This window comes from Capricornis sumatraensis, chromosome 2, assembly GCF_032405125.1.
Source record: "Capricornis sumatraensis isolate serow.1 chromosome 2, serow.2, whole genome shotgun sequence".
Classification (NCBI taxonomy): domain Eukaryota; kingdom Metazoa; phylum Chordata; class Mammalia; order Artiodactyla; family Bovidae; genus Capricornis; species Capricornis sumatraensis.
Genome location: NC_091070.1, coordinates 155,458,916 through 155,473,956, shown reverse-complemented (window position 1 = coordinate 155,473,956; position 15,041 = coordinate 155,458,916). Strand labels below are relative to the sequence as shown.

General features: G+C 34.4%; 1 protein-coding gene across 3 annotated transcripts in view; it reads left to right on the top strand.

The window, feature by feature from the left end:
* PKN2 (protein kinase N2) overlaps positions 1-9,794 on the top strand; it is a 93,026-nt gene extending 83,232 nt beyond the window's left edge. For all 3 annotated transcript variants that reach the window (XM_068965054.1, XM_068965055.1, XM_068965053.1), the window contains 4 exons: positions 1,997-2,139; positions 6,075-6,182; positions 6,652-6,732; positions 6,819-9,794. In XM_068965054.1, coding sequence (XP_068821155.1) covers positions 1,997-2,139; positions 6,075-6,182; positions 6,652-6,732; positions 6,819-7,022 — 536 coding nt within the window. In that variant the 3' untranslated portion in view covers positions 7,023-9,794. The remainder of the gene's footprint in view (positions 1-1,996; positions 2,140-6,074; positions 6,183-6,651; positions 6,733-6,818) is intronic.
* The last annotated feature ends 5,247 nt before the right edge of the window (positions 9,795-15,041 follow it).

Genomic DNA, 15,041 nt, shown 5'->3' with positions numbered 1-15,041 from the left:
ATTCAGTGAGTATTTAATTAATAAATAGTTGGATAAATAAAAGAATGAATGAATTTTGTAAAGCTTTGTCCATTATTTACCCACTGACCTCCTAATTATTGAATCCAGTGAGTTTTTTTCTTTTATTGGCTCTCTCTGTATTGGACATGTATCGGATACTGTTGACTGAAATGGTTTTGTTCCTTGGAGTCTGGCCTTAGCCCATTGCTATTCTTAGGGTAGTTTTTAGCTAGCAATTATATACTAATGATTCCCAAATCTATCATTTCCTTTCCAAACATATCTAGTCAACTATTTACTAGACAGTTTTACTTGAACAGTCAGTAGGTACCTGAATCACTATCTAAACAAAAATAGTTTCTTGTCCTCAGCCTCATTGGCAGTTGATGGCACCATAATCCTGTCAGTCTCCCAGTCTGAAAACGTGAAATTGTTCTGGACTGTCTCCTCTTCATTACTTTCCACATCCAGTTAATTACCAAATTGCATTGACATCTACCTCCTTAATGTTTGTTTTTTTTTCAAACAATATTTAAGTTTTTCATCTCCCCTCTTATTTCCAATCATCTTGTTTTAACAAAGCTACTTTAATAGCCTCTTAACTTTTCTGTCTCTGTTCTTTTTCTTCCTCAAATCTCAACTTGCCATATAATTGCTAAAATACAAAAGAGGCCCATATAAATTTAAAGCTGAGCATGGTACGTCCCTACTGAAAACCTTCAGTGGCAAAGACGTGATATATGTTGCCTCACCTGATCTGCCTGCCTCCTCCTCCAGCCGGATCTCTCTCAGCTTGCTTCTTAGTACCTTCTGTTCCAGCAAAACCAAACTGCTTATAGTCTTTGTCTCTCCCCCACTGTCACTTATCTCAACTCTATTTGCTGACTAACATCTGCTCACCCTTTATGCTTCTCAAGTATCACTTGCACATATAAGTTACCTGAGACTCATCTCCTCCTATCCCAAGTACCAAGTAAGCTTTCTAAGATGATGTGATCATCATAAGATGAATGAGCTTTTAACACTTTAGAATATGTTCAGACATTTTCTTCAATAAGTAGAATTTTATTTGACTAATTTATTACTATATTTTGAGGAACATATTTGGGCTTCCCTTGTAGCTCAGTCAGTAAAGAATCTGCTTGCAACGCAGGAGACCTGGGTTCGATTCCTGGGTCAGGAAGATACCCTGGAGACGGAAATGGCATCCCACTCTAGTATTCTTGCCTGGAGAGTCCCATGGACAGAAGAGCCTGGCAGGCTACAGTCCACGGGGCTGCAAGAACCAGACACGATTTAGCGACTAAATATGAAGAATGTATTTAGAAAACCAGTTAGCTAAAATGTTAATATTGTATCTCTATATAATATGATACACTCATTCAACTCTTAATTATCCAAGGGTTTGCTTTGGTAATTTTCAGACTATACTTAATGCTATTTTTATAATAAAGCAAGTAAGCATATTTTAAAATTTTAATTGACAGGGTAGAAATTAAAGTTTAGAATAAGTTTTTTATTTTCTTTTTAACTTGTTAGCACTTATAAAGTAATGACAAGAAAGAAAAAATAAGTAGTAAAATGAAACATGGAAATTTTATTTATTTGTATCCATTAATTAAATAATAGAGTTGCAGTTTACTCCATATTAATTCTTAGCATTTTCTTTAAAGTCTTTTTCATGGGCTACCCTGGTGGTCCAGTGATCAGGACTCTGAGGATCTGGATTTGATTCCGGATCAGGGAACTAGAGCCCACGTTCCACAGCCTAAAGATCCTGCATGCTGCAACTAAAGATTCTGTGTGCTTCAGCTAGGATCTGGTGAAGTAAAAAATAAATAAATAAATAAATATAAAAAAAAGAATCTCTGATGTATTTTGAGTTTGATCACCATGCACAAATGTACACCTTTAATTTTGCTTCCTAATGATATCTTCTGACTCTTACGCTAGATTTTTTCTTTGCTAACAAATATTTGCATTTTATCTTTTTCAGGAATGGGATATGGAGACAGAACAAGCACATTTTGTGGCACTCCTGAATTTCTTGCCCCAGAAGTTTTAACAGAAACATCCTATACAAGGGCTGTAGATTGGTGGGGCCTTGGTGTCCTTATATATGAAATGCTCGTTGGTGAGGTATGTAGTATAAGATAGATAAAGGGAAAGATGATTGAGAGAACAAAGCATGTCATTTATAAAACCACTTAGTATGTTTCCTGCATAAATAGAGCTTACGCTTTATAATTACTTACATGCATTAGTAATGCTTACGATCCTATATTACCTTCACTGTCTTTTTAGGTTTTTATATTTGTGGAATGTATACCAGTGTTCTGAAAATAGTTTATTTTAGTGTTGCTATGGGCTTCCCAGGTGGCGCTAGTGGTAAAGAACCTGCCTGCTTGTGCAGGTAGACGTAAGAAATCAGGTTCATTCCCTGGATCGGGAAGATCCCCTGGAGGAGGGCAAAGTAACCTACTCCAGTATTCTTGCCTGGAGAATTCCATGGACAAAGGAGCCTGGTGGGCTCCAGTCCATGGGGTCACAGAGCATAGGACGCAACTGAAGTGATCTAGCACACTGGCGTGGTTATATTTTATGACTTTTAAACGCAGTCATACATAGCTGATCTTTGTATGGGAGATAGAAAGCAGGAAGACTGATAAGAGGAATGTGCTCTTTATCTATAGGAAAAGTCAGCTGTACATTGGTCAGAAGTAAATGCTATCTTCAGAAGCAATATAGCAGAATTAAAAAGATTAACATTTTTTTTCCTCCTATTTTCTTTATATTAATTTAAAATAAATTTCTGGGGATAACTTAGTTTTACACAGAAATTGTTACCACTTAGAAAACAGTGAATTATAGCTAATTAATAAAACAGTAAGAAGAGATTAATCTATTTTGTCATAAATTGTTGAAAATTATTAATTAGGGTGGAGTTAAGAAAGAGTAAATATTTAGACAAGTAATTGAAAACTACTTAGATGGGCTTGATGGTCTTGAGATGAAAGAAAAATTTTCATAGGGAATTGGTTCCTTGTTATACAGTTTTTCCAATGCCAGTGACCAACCTTGTACATTCTAGGCATGAAAAAACTAGTAGCTGAATGAATGAATAGCTAAATTTTTTTTTTTGATAAACCAAAAATAATACTTTACTGGGAAAATCAGGTCAGACATACTAGGCACAGAATATATTCTAAAGAAAAAGAAAACAAAATTCTGAGTATACAACATTTGCACTTGACCTTCAACTATATCTCATTGATACAGAAGTGGATGGATAGAATAAATCTGTATTAGTCAGACTTCTTGCTGCTGCTGGTGCTGCTAAGTCACTTCAGTCGGGTCCGACTCTGTGTCACCCCACAGATGGCAGCCCATCAGGCTCCCCCATCCCTGGGATTCTCCAGGCGAGAACACTGGAGTGGGTTGCCATTTCCTTCTCCAGTGCGTGAAAGTGAAAAGTGAAAAGTCAGTCGTGTCTGACTCTTCGTGACCCCTTGGGCTGCAGCCTACCAGGCTCCTCTGAACATGGGATTTTCCAGGCAAGAGTACTGGAGTGGGTTGCTATTGCCTTCTCCAGGCTAAATTGTTGAATGTCAGAAATTTCTAGTTTTGCTCTGTGATTGTCATTTAGTGGCACTTATCCCAAACAAGTAAATAAATGATTTTAGTTCATCCACTGACAGTGCCCTTTGATATGTAAATTGGAATGGAAACTTGGAAAAGATTGAAAAGAAATAGTGAATTAAAATATATACTATGTGCCGGCACTGTTCTATGTGCTTTATAAGTATTAGCTCACTTAATTTTTCATCAGCTTTTAATGAGCTCAATAGTAGTCTTATGTTTATTTCCAGATGCATAATTAGAGACACAAAGAAGTTAGTAACTTTGAAGTTTTACAGCTCTCATATAGTGAAGCTTGGATTTTAACTTAATCTCTAAACCATTGTACTTTGCTGCCTCCAAGATAGGGTATCCACACAAATTTATTTCACCTCTGTTTAGAAAAGAGAAAAGCATACAGTGCTTTAAGACAGAAAAATATATTTTACACTTTAATTGCAGTTTTCTTTACTTTCTACAAGTGCCAGAAGTACCATAATAGTTGTTTCTATAAGCTCTGATATACTTAAACATTTTTTTAAGTAACATTTTTGTTGCTTTTTTTTTAAAATTTAGTGTTCAATTATGTATGAGATTTGTTACCAAAAATTAGATGCTTGCTTAAAATTTACTCTTCATATTGGCGATGACATGCAAAAAACGAGAGTCTATTATCAAATACTATAGAATTAAGAGCCAGTTATTTTACTCCCCTCGATTCTAAAGTATCTGGGAGATTTGGCAGTGAACAGTGAGGAAGTTCCTGTTTCATATTGTTTAAAGGAACTTCTCATTGGTTAAGCTCTTACCAAGAGATAAAAGACAGTGAATCTGGCTATTTCTTCACAATTGCCTTTTGCAATTTAATTTCTTTTTAGCACCTCCATAAAAGGAGAATTGGGAAAAGAAACTTAAAACTCACTGGTACATATATTTTGTAATTTTATAGCACTGGTGAAATCTTATCATTACCTTTTCTTAAATTTATAAAAGTGAGGTTTGGCTAAAGTTTATATCTAATTCCTCTATTAATACAAATGATTGAAAACTTACTGGATATATCATATTTTCAAATTTGTATGAGTTGTTAGGACTTGAATCAACCCTAGGAATAAGCTAACATCAGGTCCCCTTTCTGTGTGCAAAGAGTGAAGGTATCAGAGAAGTTTAAAATAACCTTAGATACTAGACTTAGATCCTTGACATCTGAACAGACTATTGAATTCTTTTAATATGTGCTTAAAATAGATTTGTTAACCTTCCACTGTTAGTACTGTTAGCTTATAATCGATTTGCAGAAAAAAAACTTTTAACAGCTTAACAAGTATGTAAATATATTTTCACTATTCAAAGACCTGTGGAGTGAGTTTTCAAATACAAAATTGACTTATCAGATAGGAGTCAAAATTGCTTCGTATTACCATATGAAATTCTCATTGAAAATCCTTGTGAAATAGGATTTTCCCCTGACTTATTGTCTCAATCCCTGAAATTATATTGTCCCATATAACAGGTATTCAGTGTATGTATTTTGAGTGAATAAATGATCAAGCCTGATTTTGATACAACAAGCCTGAGTTTTATCAGGCCAAAACTGAAATTTTGGTAACTGAAAAGTTTGAAATTTTCTTAGATACAAACAATAATATTAGCAGTTCAGCTTTAGTATATTCGGTTCTGAAATGATTTTCATAGGTTCCTCAGGTCAGAGGTCCCTCTCTTGTTGATACTGCTTTCTGCTTGGCTCTTGTTCTTTAACAACCAACAGGAAGTAAGCAGCCAAATCTAAGGTGTCTGAAATTCTGAGGTAATAAGTCATATTTCATAGCCATATTTTCAGTGTAGTTGAGAGTTTATCCCCATGTACATCAAATTGTTACACTGAATGTTCATTTAACTACTTTTTTTATTACTCAGCATAATTACTGTCACTGTGCGCAACCATCTTACCATTCTTCTGCTGAACTGCCTCGAGACCTGTTGTGTATAGAGCATTGAGTATGCCCGGAAATAATGTGTTTTTTGGCTTTCAGTTTAATTTTGTTTACAGTTGCTTCTTAGTACAATCAAATTGTCTCTGACTGTGTTTTACCATTATTAATTTGCTATTGACTGTGGAATTCAGAACACATTCATGTCTGATATATCTCCACAAACTGTGCTTCCCTCTGTAGTAACACTTCACCTTGTGCATTTCCTTCTGTCTTTCCACAAGATTTCAGTAAGCATATATGGTGTGTCCTCTGGATAATAGATGCATATCTATTGTGTGTCTGTTGTAGCTTCTTGTAGTCCTTATTTGTTTTGGTGGAAGGTTTTTGTTTGATTTTGTTTTTCCTTTTTCTTTTTCTTAGTTTCCTCACTACAGTGTTCTTTGTTGTGTTTCAGAACTTTGAATAGGTAAGATTTTACTGTATTGAAACTCATTTTGACTAACTCAGAGATATTTCTTCTAGTCTCCCTTTCCTGGTGATGATGAAGAGGAGGTCTTTGACAGTATTGTAAATGATGAAGTAAGGTATCCAAGGTTCTTATCTACAGAAGCCATTTCAATAATGAGAAGGGTAAGAATTTTGTTTTAACATATATGTTTTATTTATAAAATAAATATGATACTCAAATACTTTGGCCACCTGATGCAAAGAACTGGCTCATTGGAAAAGACCCTAATCCTGGGAAAGGTTGAAGGCAGGAGGAGAAGGGGACAACAGAGGATAAGAGGTTGGATGGCATCACCAACTCAATGGACATGAGTTTGAGCAAGTTCAGAGAGTTGGTAATAGACAGCGAAGCCTGGTGATAATGGACAGGGAAGTCCACGGGGTTTCAAAGAGTCAGACACGACTGAGCGACTGAACTGACTGATACTAAGAATATGTCCCAGTAGCATTTTAGAAATTGTTTTTCAGTCATAGATGTTCGTGGTTTAGACAAACACATACCAAAAGAAACTCTAAAAGGTTGCAAGTTACAAGAATCCTTCTCAGTGACTCTCTGGTTTTATTTTTACTTTCTTCCTTTGTATTGTGTTAGTTATTAAGAAGAAATCCTGAGCGACGCCTTGGAGCTGGTGAAAAAGATGCAGAGGATGTGAAAAAACACCCATTTTTCCGAGTAAGTGTGAAAGTTTACAAATTTTCTGATACTCGAGCAGTTAGAAGTAGGAAACTAAACTGGTCATTTTATATTTTGTAATCCAGCTAATTGATTGGAGCGCTCTGATGGACAAAAAAGTTAAGCCACCATTTGTACCTACAATTAGAGGACGAGAAGATGTTAGTAATTTTGATGATGAATTTACCTCAGAAGCACCTATTCTGACTCCACCTCGAGAACCAAGGATACTTTCAGAAGAGGAGCAAGAAATGTTCAGAGATTTTGACTATATTGCTGATTGGTGTTAAGTTCCTACACACTGTGAAACCAAGCAGACTGACTCACAAGAAGACCTCTGAAAAATAGCAGCCCTTCATTTGCTCTCTGTGCCAACAAAAGCTTCTGAGTTTTTTTAAACATATGAAGATGTGTTTAAAAGTACTATTCTAATACCTTCTTGAAAAGTGGCTTTTCAGTGTATTTTAAACAAAATTCTGAACACTGGAAACAGTTTCATGGAGTTTAAGCTGAATGAACATTGGCCATGAAAATCTATCACAAATGAATACTTTTGGATAAATAGTCTTATTTTTTTAAATCAGAGGGGAAAAAAAACACTCTTCTACAGTCCCTAGCTTTGCCGTATGCCTGCCTTAAATGGAAGGAAAGTTAATTAGTTAATTTTCCTTAGGTGTGTTTTACAAAAACAGGAAAAGAGGGCTTAGGATGTTATTACTATTCACACGTAGTATGATTCTGTTTGAATAAGGCAAATGCTCTTATTTTTTTAAAGAAATTACTGTAATATCCAAAAAAATGTAGTAATAGTTTGTGCACATTTTGGGGCTTTTTAAAATGAAATGAATTGATGTCTTGTATTATACATTTTCTATATTTATTAGAAAATTTTTATTGCCTTATCTTTACCAACCATGTAACAGATCCTCATAGCTTTCTGACTGAGCTACTTGCCAAACGATCTTATTAAATCAACCATGCTGAAACAAACAGGAACAAGTAAACATCTGCATTTACTTAGAATTTTAAGAATGAGGACTTAATGATCATCCTGAACCAAGATACTGCTTTTACCTGTATGCATTCCCAAAGTCTAGATGCTTAGTACATTCAGTCGTGCTTTCTTCCAGAATCAGTGAACTGATGGCTCCTTTTTTTTGATACGCATTGTACATTTATCAACCTAGTTCATCTTGTTCTTGTGTCTACTGTAGAAGGGAACTATATCTTTGTTAAAACATATGGATTATCCTTGTATACATGCTGTGAACATGTATATGTGCAAGTTGTAATGTATTCTATGTTGTAGGTTTATTATTTAATTCCACCACTTCATCACTTTTGTACAGTGGCCAAGCAGACACCTCAGACTCCAGCATTTACATTAAGTGCATTTGTACATTTTAGGCCACTGGATCCAGATTTTATATTGGCAGTTACTGAGGGCAGAAGCAATATATTATAACAGAATGTATAAATATTTTTGATAAAACAGTCTATATTTTATAAAAATTATTATAACACTAAAGCTGTACCTCAAAAGTCTCAAAAATAATTTGATCAAATACTTTGTACAAGGATCCATTTGTGGCTTTTTAATGCCCTTATAGGAAAGTCTTTTTGCAAGCCATGACTTTTCTACTTGCCTGGAGTTTTGGGTTTTTTTTTTGTTTGTTTTTGTTTCAGTTATTTTCCCTCCTGGTCCATGACTTTATTGTTTTTCCTTAGTTCAATAGTAACATCTTTGATTCCATGCTTAGCATGTTAGGGTCGTCATACCTCAGGAATAGCAAGTTGTTAACTAACCAATAATGAGTTAACCATTTAATCACTATTGTCTTATGTCTTAAAAAATGCTGAAGTTTAAATCCTATGAGAAAATGAAATCCTGTTGATTTATAGAGGTTTTTTGAGCTTAAAACATATATGAATATTCCACCTTGATTGTTCAGAGATAATTTCTATTTCCTTATAAATTGATTATAAACCATGATCCCTTGGGGGAAAATCTTATAGGAAAAGGGAGCAATATGTTGTTTTAAAATTATTTTAAAATGCCAGTTCACTTCCTCGGTAAAGGACAATAGAGGATCTTAGTTAAACTGTCTGCTTTTAATTTAAACAGTGTTAATACAACATTAAAAAAACACTAAATACTTTTGAGGTACAGTCTGCTCACCTTTTCTGGTTCTCAAATATGCATAGAAAGCAATGTCTAAAATAGGTTTTTAGCATTAAAAACTGACATAGCATTTTGTAACTACACAGTGTACAGAATTTTTTTTTTAATTAACGTCAATCACTAAAAAAATTAGAGGGCAGGGTATATTCACACAATTAAGCTGAAGAAAGCACTAATTTTTTTCTGTAGTTTTAAAAATATATATATTTTAGTCAGATTTAAAATTTTTAAACTCTATAGAGTGTAAATATATTTTGTTATTACTGTATGTGTAAGTGACTGCTCAAGCACTTTGTAAGGAAATTAGGATATTTTAGAATGGTACACTATGCATTCAAATGAAATGTGCCTTTATGTCATTTTAAGAAAAAGTGTTTTGCAGTCGTAAATTACCACAAATGCACAAATTAAAGTTTAAATAGATTGTAATTTGTAACTTTGTTTTTAAGTATTATTTCCTTTTGGAAACTTACTATTGGTCAAAATATGTATTCGCTTTACTATATTCAAGATCTTGAAGACAAGTTAGCTTTAGTTAATCTTCTTGCAGGTTCTTTTAGTCCTGGGGAAGGGCAAAATCATTAAGAATCAAACTCAATTTTCTACTTCACTGGTAATACTGGGAAAATTTTGCATTTTTTTCCTGTAAGTTTAGTAGCATCTTTCATTCAGTGGTTACTTATGCAGTGCCTTCTGTGTGCTAGACACTAAGGATAGAAAAGTACAAAAAAGAAAGCACCAAAGTCTTCATAAATGAAGAATGGTATACATTAATGCTAAAATGTATTATATGTACTTTTGTTTGAGATTAATTTATTTAATTTTAGGACATGACTTTTTGAAAATAGGTAAACAAAAACATTACTAGCCATTTTGTAGTCATCTTATTAAAAATTATGAATGGAATATTTTAGAAATGTAAAAAAGATCCATGCTATCTCTGTGACACAAATTAAGGTCATAATGTAAACCACCATTATATGTTGACTAAGTGAAAGCTGCATTATAGATTGAAGTCTAACAGAAGTTTCACAAGTGCTGCTAATCTTTCCAAAGCACTGAGGGGTGAGTATGAGAAACCCAAAAGAACAAATGCCAACCCATGGATCATATTTTTAATTCAGAATTCTTATTTACCTTCTAGCTATTTTTTGATATCTAGTGTTTCTCTGATATAAGCTTCATATGTATATACAAATATAACTATGTGTATTTATAAACATGTATATAAATATATACATATATAAATAGAGGTAAGTTTTTAAAGTATCTTTTAAGTGTCAAAGATCTTGCATGATTTCTACTTCTAGTATCATGACTAAGTAGAAGCTCTCAGACATCCAAAAGGACACATTTGAGTCATTGCTAGTCTCATTAAAGATAAAAGTGGTCTCTGGCAATTCCTCACTCCAAAATAGTCAAACAAACTTTTGAGCATGAATCTGGACACATGAGGGCTTCAGCATCTAAGAGTTAGGGAGTAGCCAAGCACAAGAGTGAGAATACTCAGAGATGGGGAGATTAGTCCAGAGAAGTTGGAAGTTGGAGAGGATAAGAGCCAGGATGGGGAGGGTAGCTGACTTTGGAAATGCAGGCACCGAGAAGAAATAGAGTTGTCAAGGACGGATTTCTGTAGCACCACTGTTATGGGGATAACAAACTTTGGAATTGCAATAGAACTTACATTCTGTGCTAAAATTCTCTAGAGGAGCTCAAGTTCTATTTTACGTATCACTGTCTGTCTACTAGTAGAATCAAATATTTTCTGAAAGAAAACTTCTCTGGGATGGAAATATATAGGATTTTCACAAATTAAAATCAAGCAGTACACTATCACAGATCACCAAATAGATGAGTGACAGGAAGTTATCTTTAATGAAGCCAATAAAAAAACCAAATACAGATATCCCCTTCAAAAGATTGCAAATATTAGGATCCTTAGATACAGAATATAACTATATAAAAATGTTATATGCCTAAAATTTACCAGCATAAATATGTAAAATGATATTTGAAAGAAATTAACATTTTGGAAATTTTTAAAATATATATATATATAATTTACCAAGTTTGAAACTCAGTGGAAGCATTACAGCAGATGAGAAAGGTGAGAAAAGAACTTAGTAAGTCAAATAAAGCAATGAGAAAATGAAAAATATGAAAGGAGTTTTAAGAGGTATGGAAGATGAAAGGGAGACTCAATCAGAAGGAATGGAAGAGAGGCAGTATGTAAAGAGATAATGGCTGTGAATTTCCCAGAGATGAACAATATTTAAGAAGTACCATATTCTCCATGCAGAAACACAAATTTATACATAGAATCACTGTTGTGAAGCTGCAAACCACAAAGACAACATCTTGAAAATAGGCAGGGGAAAGGACTAATAGAATAAGGGCTTCCCTGATGGCTCAGACAGTAAAGAGTCTGCCTGCGGTAACAGGAGACCCGGGTTCCATCCCTGGGTCAGGAAGATCCTCTGGAGAAGGAAATGGCTGCCCACTCCAGTACTCTTGCCTGGACAATTCCATCATTGTAGTGAAACTGCAGACCGCAAAGACAACATTTTGAAAATAGGGAGAAAGGACTAATTATCTATGAAGGAAAGACAAAGAGTTAACTTTTCAATAGCAACAGTAAAAGGAGTGGAATATTATTTTCAGAGCATTGAAAAATGAAATGTCAACCTGGAATTGTGTAGAAAGTAAAATTATTTTTTTAAGAATCAGAGCAATTATAAATATTTTTTAAAAGAGGGTTTGGATCGAGAGTCATACTCAAAAGGAAGTGCTTCAAGAAGAAAGAAAATGATCCCAAAATGATGATCTAAGATACAAAAAAAGGCTTGTAAGCAAATAAAATGGTAAACAAGGAAATCTAAATAAACCAAGTCCACACATAGAAGCCTTTTTTTCCCTAGGTTAAGTCAACAGAAACCTGGATAGCAAATGTAAAAAAATGGAGAGAAGGTCAGAGCTAAAGTATTCTGTTGTGTTGTTGGGGTGTCGAGGTATTAACTTTAGTTAAATGTGTAATCATCAAATGTCAAGGATATTCACTGAAAGAATATAGTATATATAAATTCCAAATCAAAGATAAGATGGTGGAAGTCTAAATGTATAGCAATGTAAATAGAGAAAGCTGACTGACTAGTTAAAGTAAAAAAGGAAATTGACTTTATAATGTTTACAAAAAGCTCAATCTAAAATATACATACATAGAGAAGTTGAGTGTAAAAGGAGGAGGAAATATATATAATGCAAAAACTAGTCAAACTGAAGCTGTGCTGACTTTACTTAAGATCGAACAAAACTGATTTTCGATGCATCTTGAAAAAAAGACGTTTTTGTCACCAAGAGTAGAGAGTTTCCACACAATGATAAAAGATTAAATTCACCAAAAAGGTACAGTAATTCAAAGCACATATGTATCTAATAAAGTAGTCTCTAAATACAAACTTTAATAGCTACTTAAAAATAACAAATATTCATTAGGGTGGAAGAGTTCAACTCACATTCTTGGACAACAGACTTTTTAATTAGCAAAGATATAAAATGTTGAAAACAATAAGCTTGGTCCAGTGGACATACATAGATTTTTGCATCCAACAATTAAGAGAATCTACATTCTTTTCAAATACATTTACATTTATAGAATGGAGCATTTACAAAAATTGCAGAAAATTATAAAATTATACCAATTATATTTTCTAACTAGTGAGAACAAAAAGATTAAATATATATAAATTTTATCTCATAAATAATGTTATAAAAATACTAAAAAATATTACCAAATCAGATTCAGTGATATATACAAAACACACTATTCCATTAGCAAATTAAGGATGACTTAGTATTAGAAAATCTATAATTGTCATTTACCATAGTAACAGGTTATAGAAGAAAAGGTAACAGATTTAGAAACAGCTGATCACATTCATGCTTTAATAGGGCTTGGCAGAGTTGGTTAAACTGATAAGTGATATATATAGCAAGACAAAAAACGCAAGTAAGAAAACTCAGTGGCATCATCCCATATGAGGAAACATTCTCTTTAAAATTAGGGACTAGGGCTAGGATGCCTGTCATTACTACTTTTCAACATTGAACTCTGCTATTCTCAATAATATAAGCATTCAAAGGAGGATGTAAAATGGTTATTATTTGCAGGTGATATGATTATCAACCTAGAAAACTCAAAGACTACAATTAGCTAACAATCATAGTTGATCTAAGATTCTGGTTATAAGATGAAGATACAGAAAGCCGGTGGCATGTCTTTGGATCATTATCAAGTAATTAGAATACAAAATATTTTTAAAAACCAACCTTACAATAGCAACGAAATTTAAGTTACCTAAAAATAAATTTAACAAAAGATGTGCAAAATCAGTTGTTCTTGTTTTTTTTAAATTCTTCATGGGAAGACATTAAAGAAGACCTAAGTAAATGTAAAACTATCTCATCTTATCATGTGCTGCCAAGTCTTCCTCAAATTGCTCTGTAGGTTTAATGCAACTCCCATCAGAGTTTCAACATTTTTTTTGGTAGAACTTTACAGGTTCATTCTAAAATTTACATGGGGCTTCCCTGGTAGCTCAGCTCTTAAAGAATCCGCCTGCAATGCAGGAGACCCCAGTTCGATTCCTGGGTTGGGAAGATGCCCTGGAGAAGGGAAAGGCTACCCACTCCAATATTCTGGCCAGGAGAATTCCATGGACTGTATAGTCCATGGAAATTTATATAGAATAAAAAGTCAATAATAGTAAAGAATAGTTTAAAAAATTTCTGAAGAACAAGAGAAGGAATTTACCCTACCACATATGAAGAATTTACAAAGTATAGCGATTATTTGTAGAATTGGTACATATTACAAATTAAACAATAAGGCCAAGGAACAGACCCACACATATATGTAAAACTTGATATACAAAAGAAGCAACCTGGGGACTTCCCTGGTGGCAGAGTAGATAAGAATCCGCCTGCCAGTGCCGGGGACACAGGTTCAGTCCCTGGTCTAGGAAGATCCCAGAGAAAACCAAGCGCGTGCACCGCAACAGGAGAAGCCACCACAGGGAGAGGCCTGCACACCACAACTAGAGCACCCCTACCCGCCACAGCCGAGGAAGCCCGCAGAGCAACGAAGACAAAGCCAACCAGTCAACATCTTTAAAAAGAGCAATGTGACAATTCAGTGGAGAAAAATAATGTTCCATAGGTAGAGCCAGGAAAATTGCTTATCCATATGGAAAGGGTTTAAAGGAAACCGATTTTCTGTGTTACACCATCCTAAAATTTCAAATGAATTACAAAAATGTTGAAAGTAAGACATGAATCAGTGTCTTTTTACTATACATAGGAGAAGAAAGCACTAAAATGTAAGGAAAATTCATAATTCAACCACTGTAAAACTCAAAAGTACTGCTTATGAGAAGACATCATAAAGAAAAAAGGCAAGTCACAAACGAAGATTATTTCCATCATGTAACAGAATGATAGCTAATTTACATTAAAAGTTCCTGAAATTCAATAAGGAAGACAATGACAAAGTTCAAAAGATATGAACAGATATTTCACGTGAACAGTATATGTGTGCAATCTCAACTGTTCTTGGAAACTATAAAATCAAGACCATACTGAGATAAAATTGTGTGCTGTGCTGAGTTGCTCAGTCATTTTCAACTCTTGTGACCCTGTGGACTGTAGCCCACCAGACTCCTCTGTCCATGGGATTATGCAGGCAAGAATACCGGAGTTGCCATTTCCTCCTCCAGAAGATCTTCCCAACTCAGGAGTTGAACCCACATCTCCTGTGGTTCCTGCACTGGCAGGCTGACTCTGTACCACTGAGCAACTGCACACATTCAAGTGGCAAAAATTTTACGTTCAGCTCATATCAAGTGGTAGAGATGGAGTGGAACAGTGAAATCTTGTGTAAATTGTGGTGAGGAGTATAATGAAATAGCCTCTCTGGGAACACAATTTGGTATTATCTTGTAAAGTTGAACATTTACATACTTTGGTACCCAGCAATTCCACTTGAGTACTATAGCCTTCCCAAGTGGAGCGAGTGGTAAAGAATCTGCCTGTCAGTGCAGGAGATGTAAGAGACGGGTTCAATCCCTGTGTT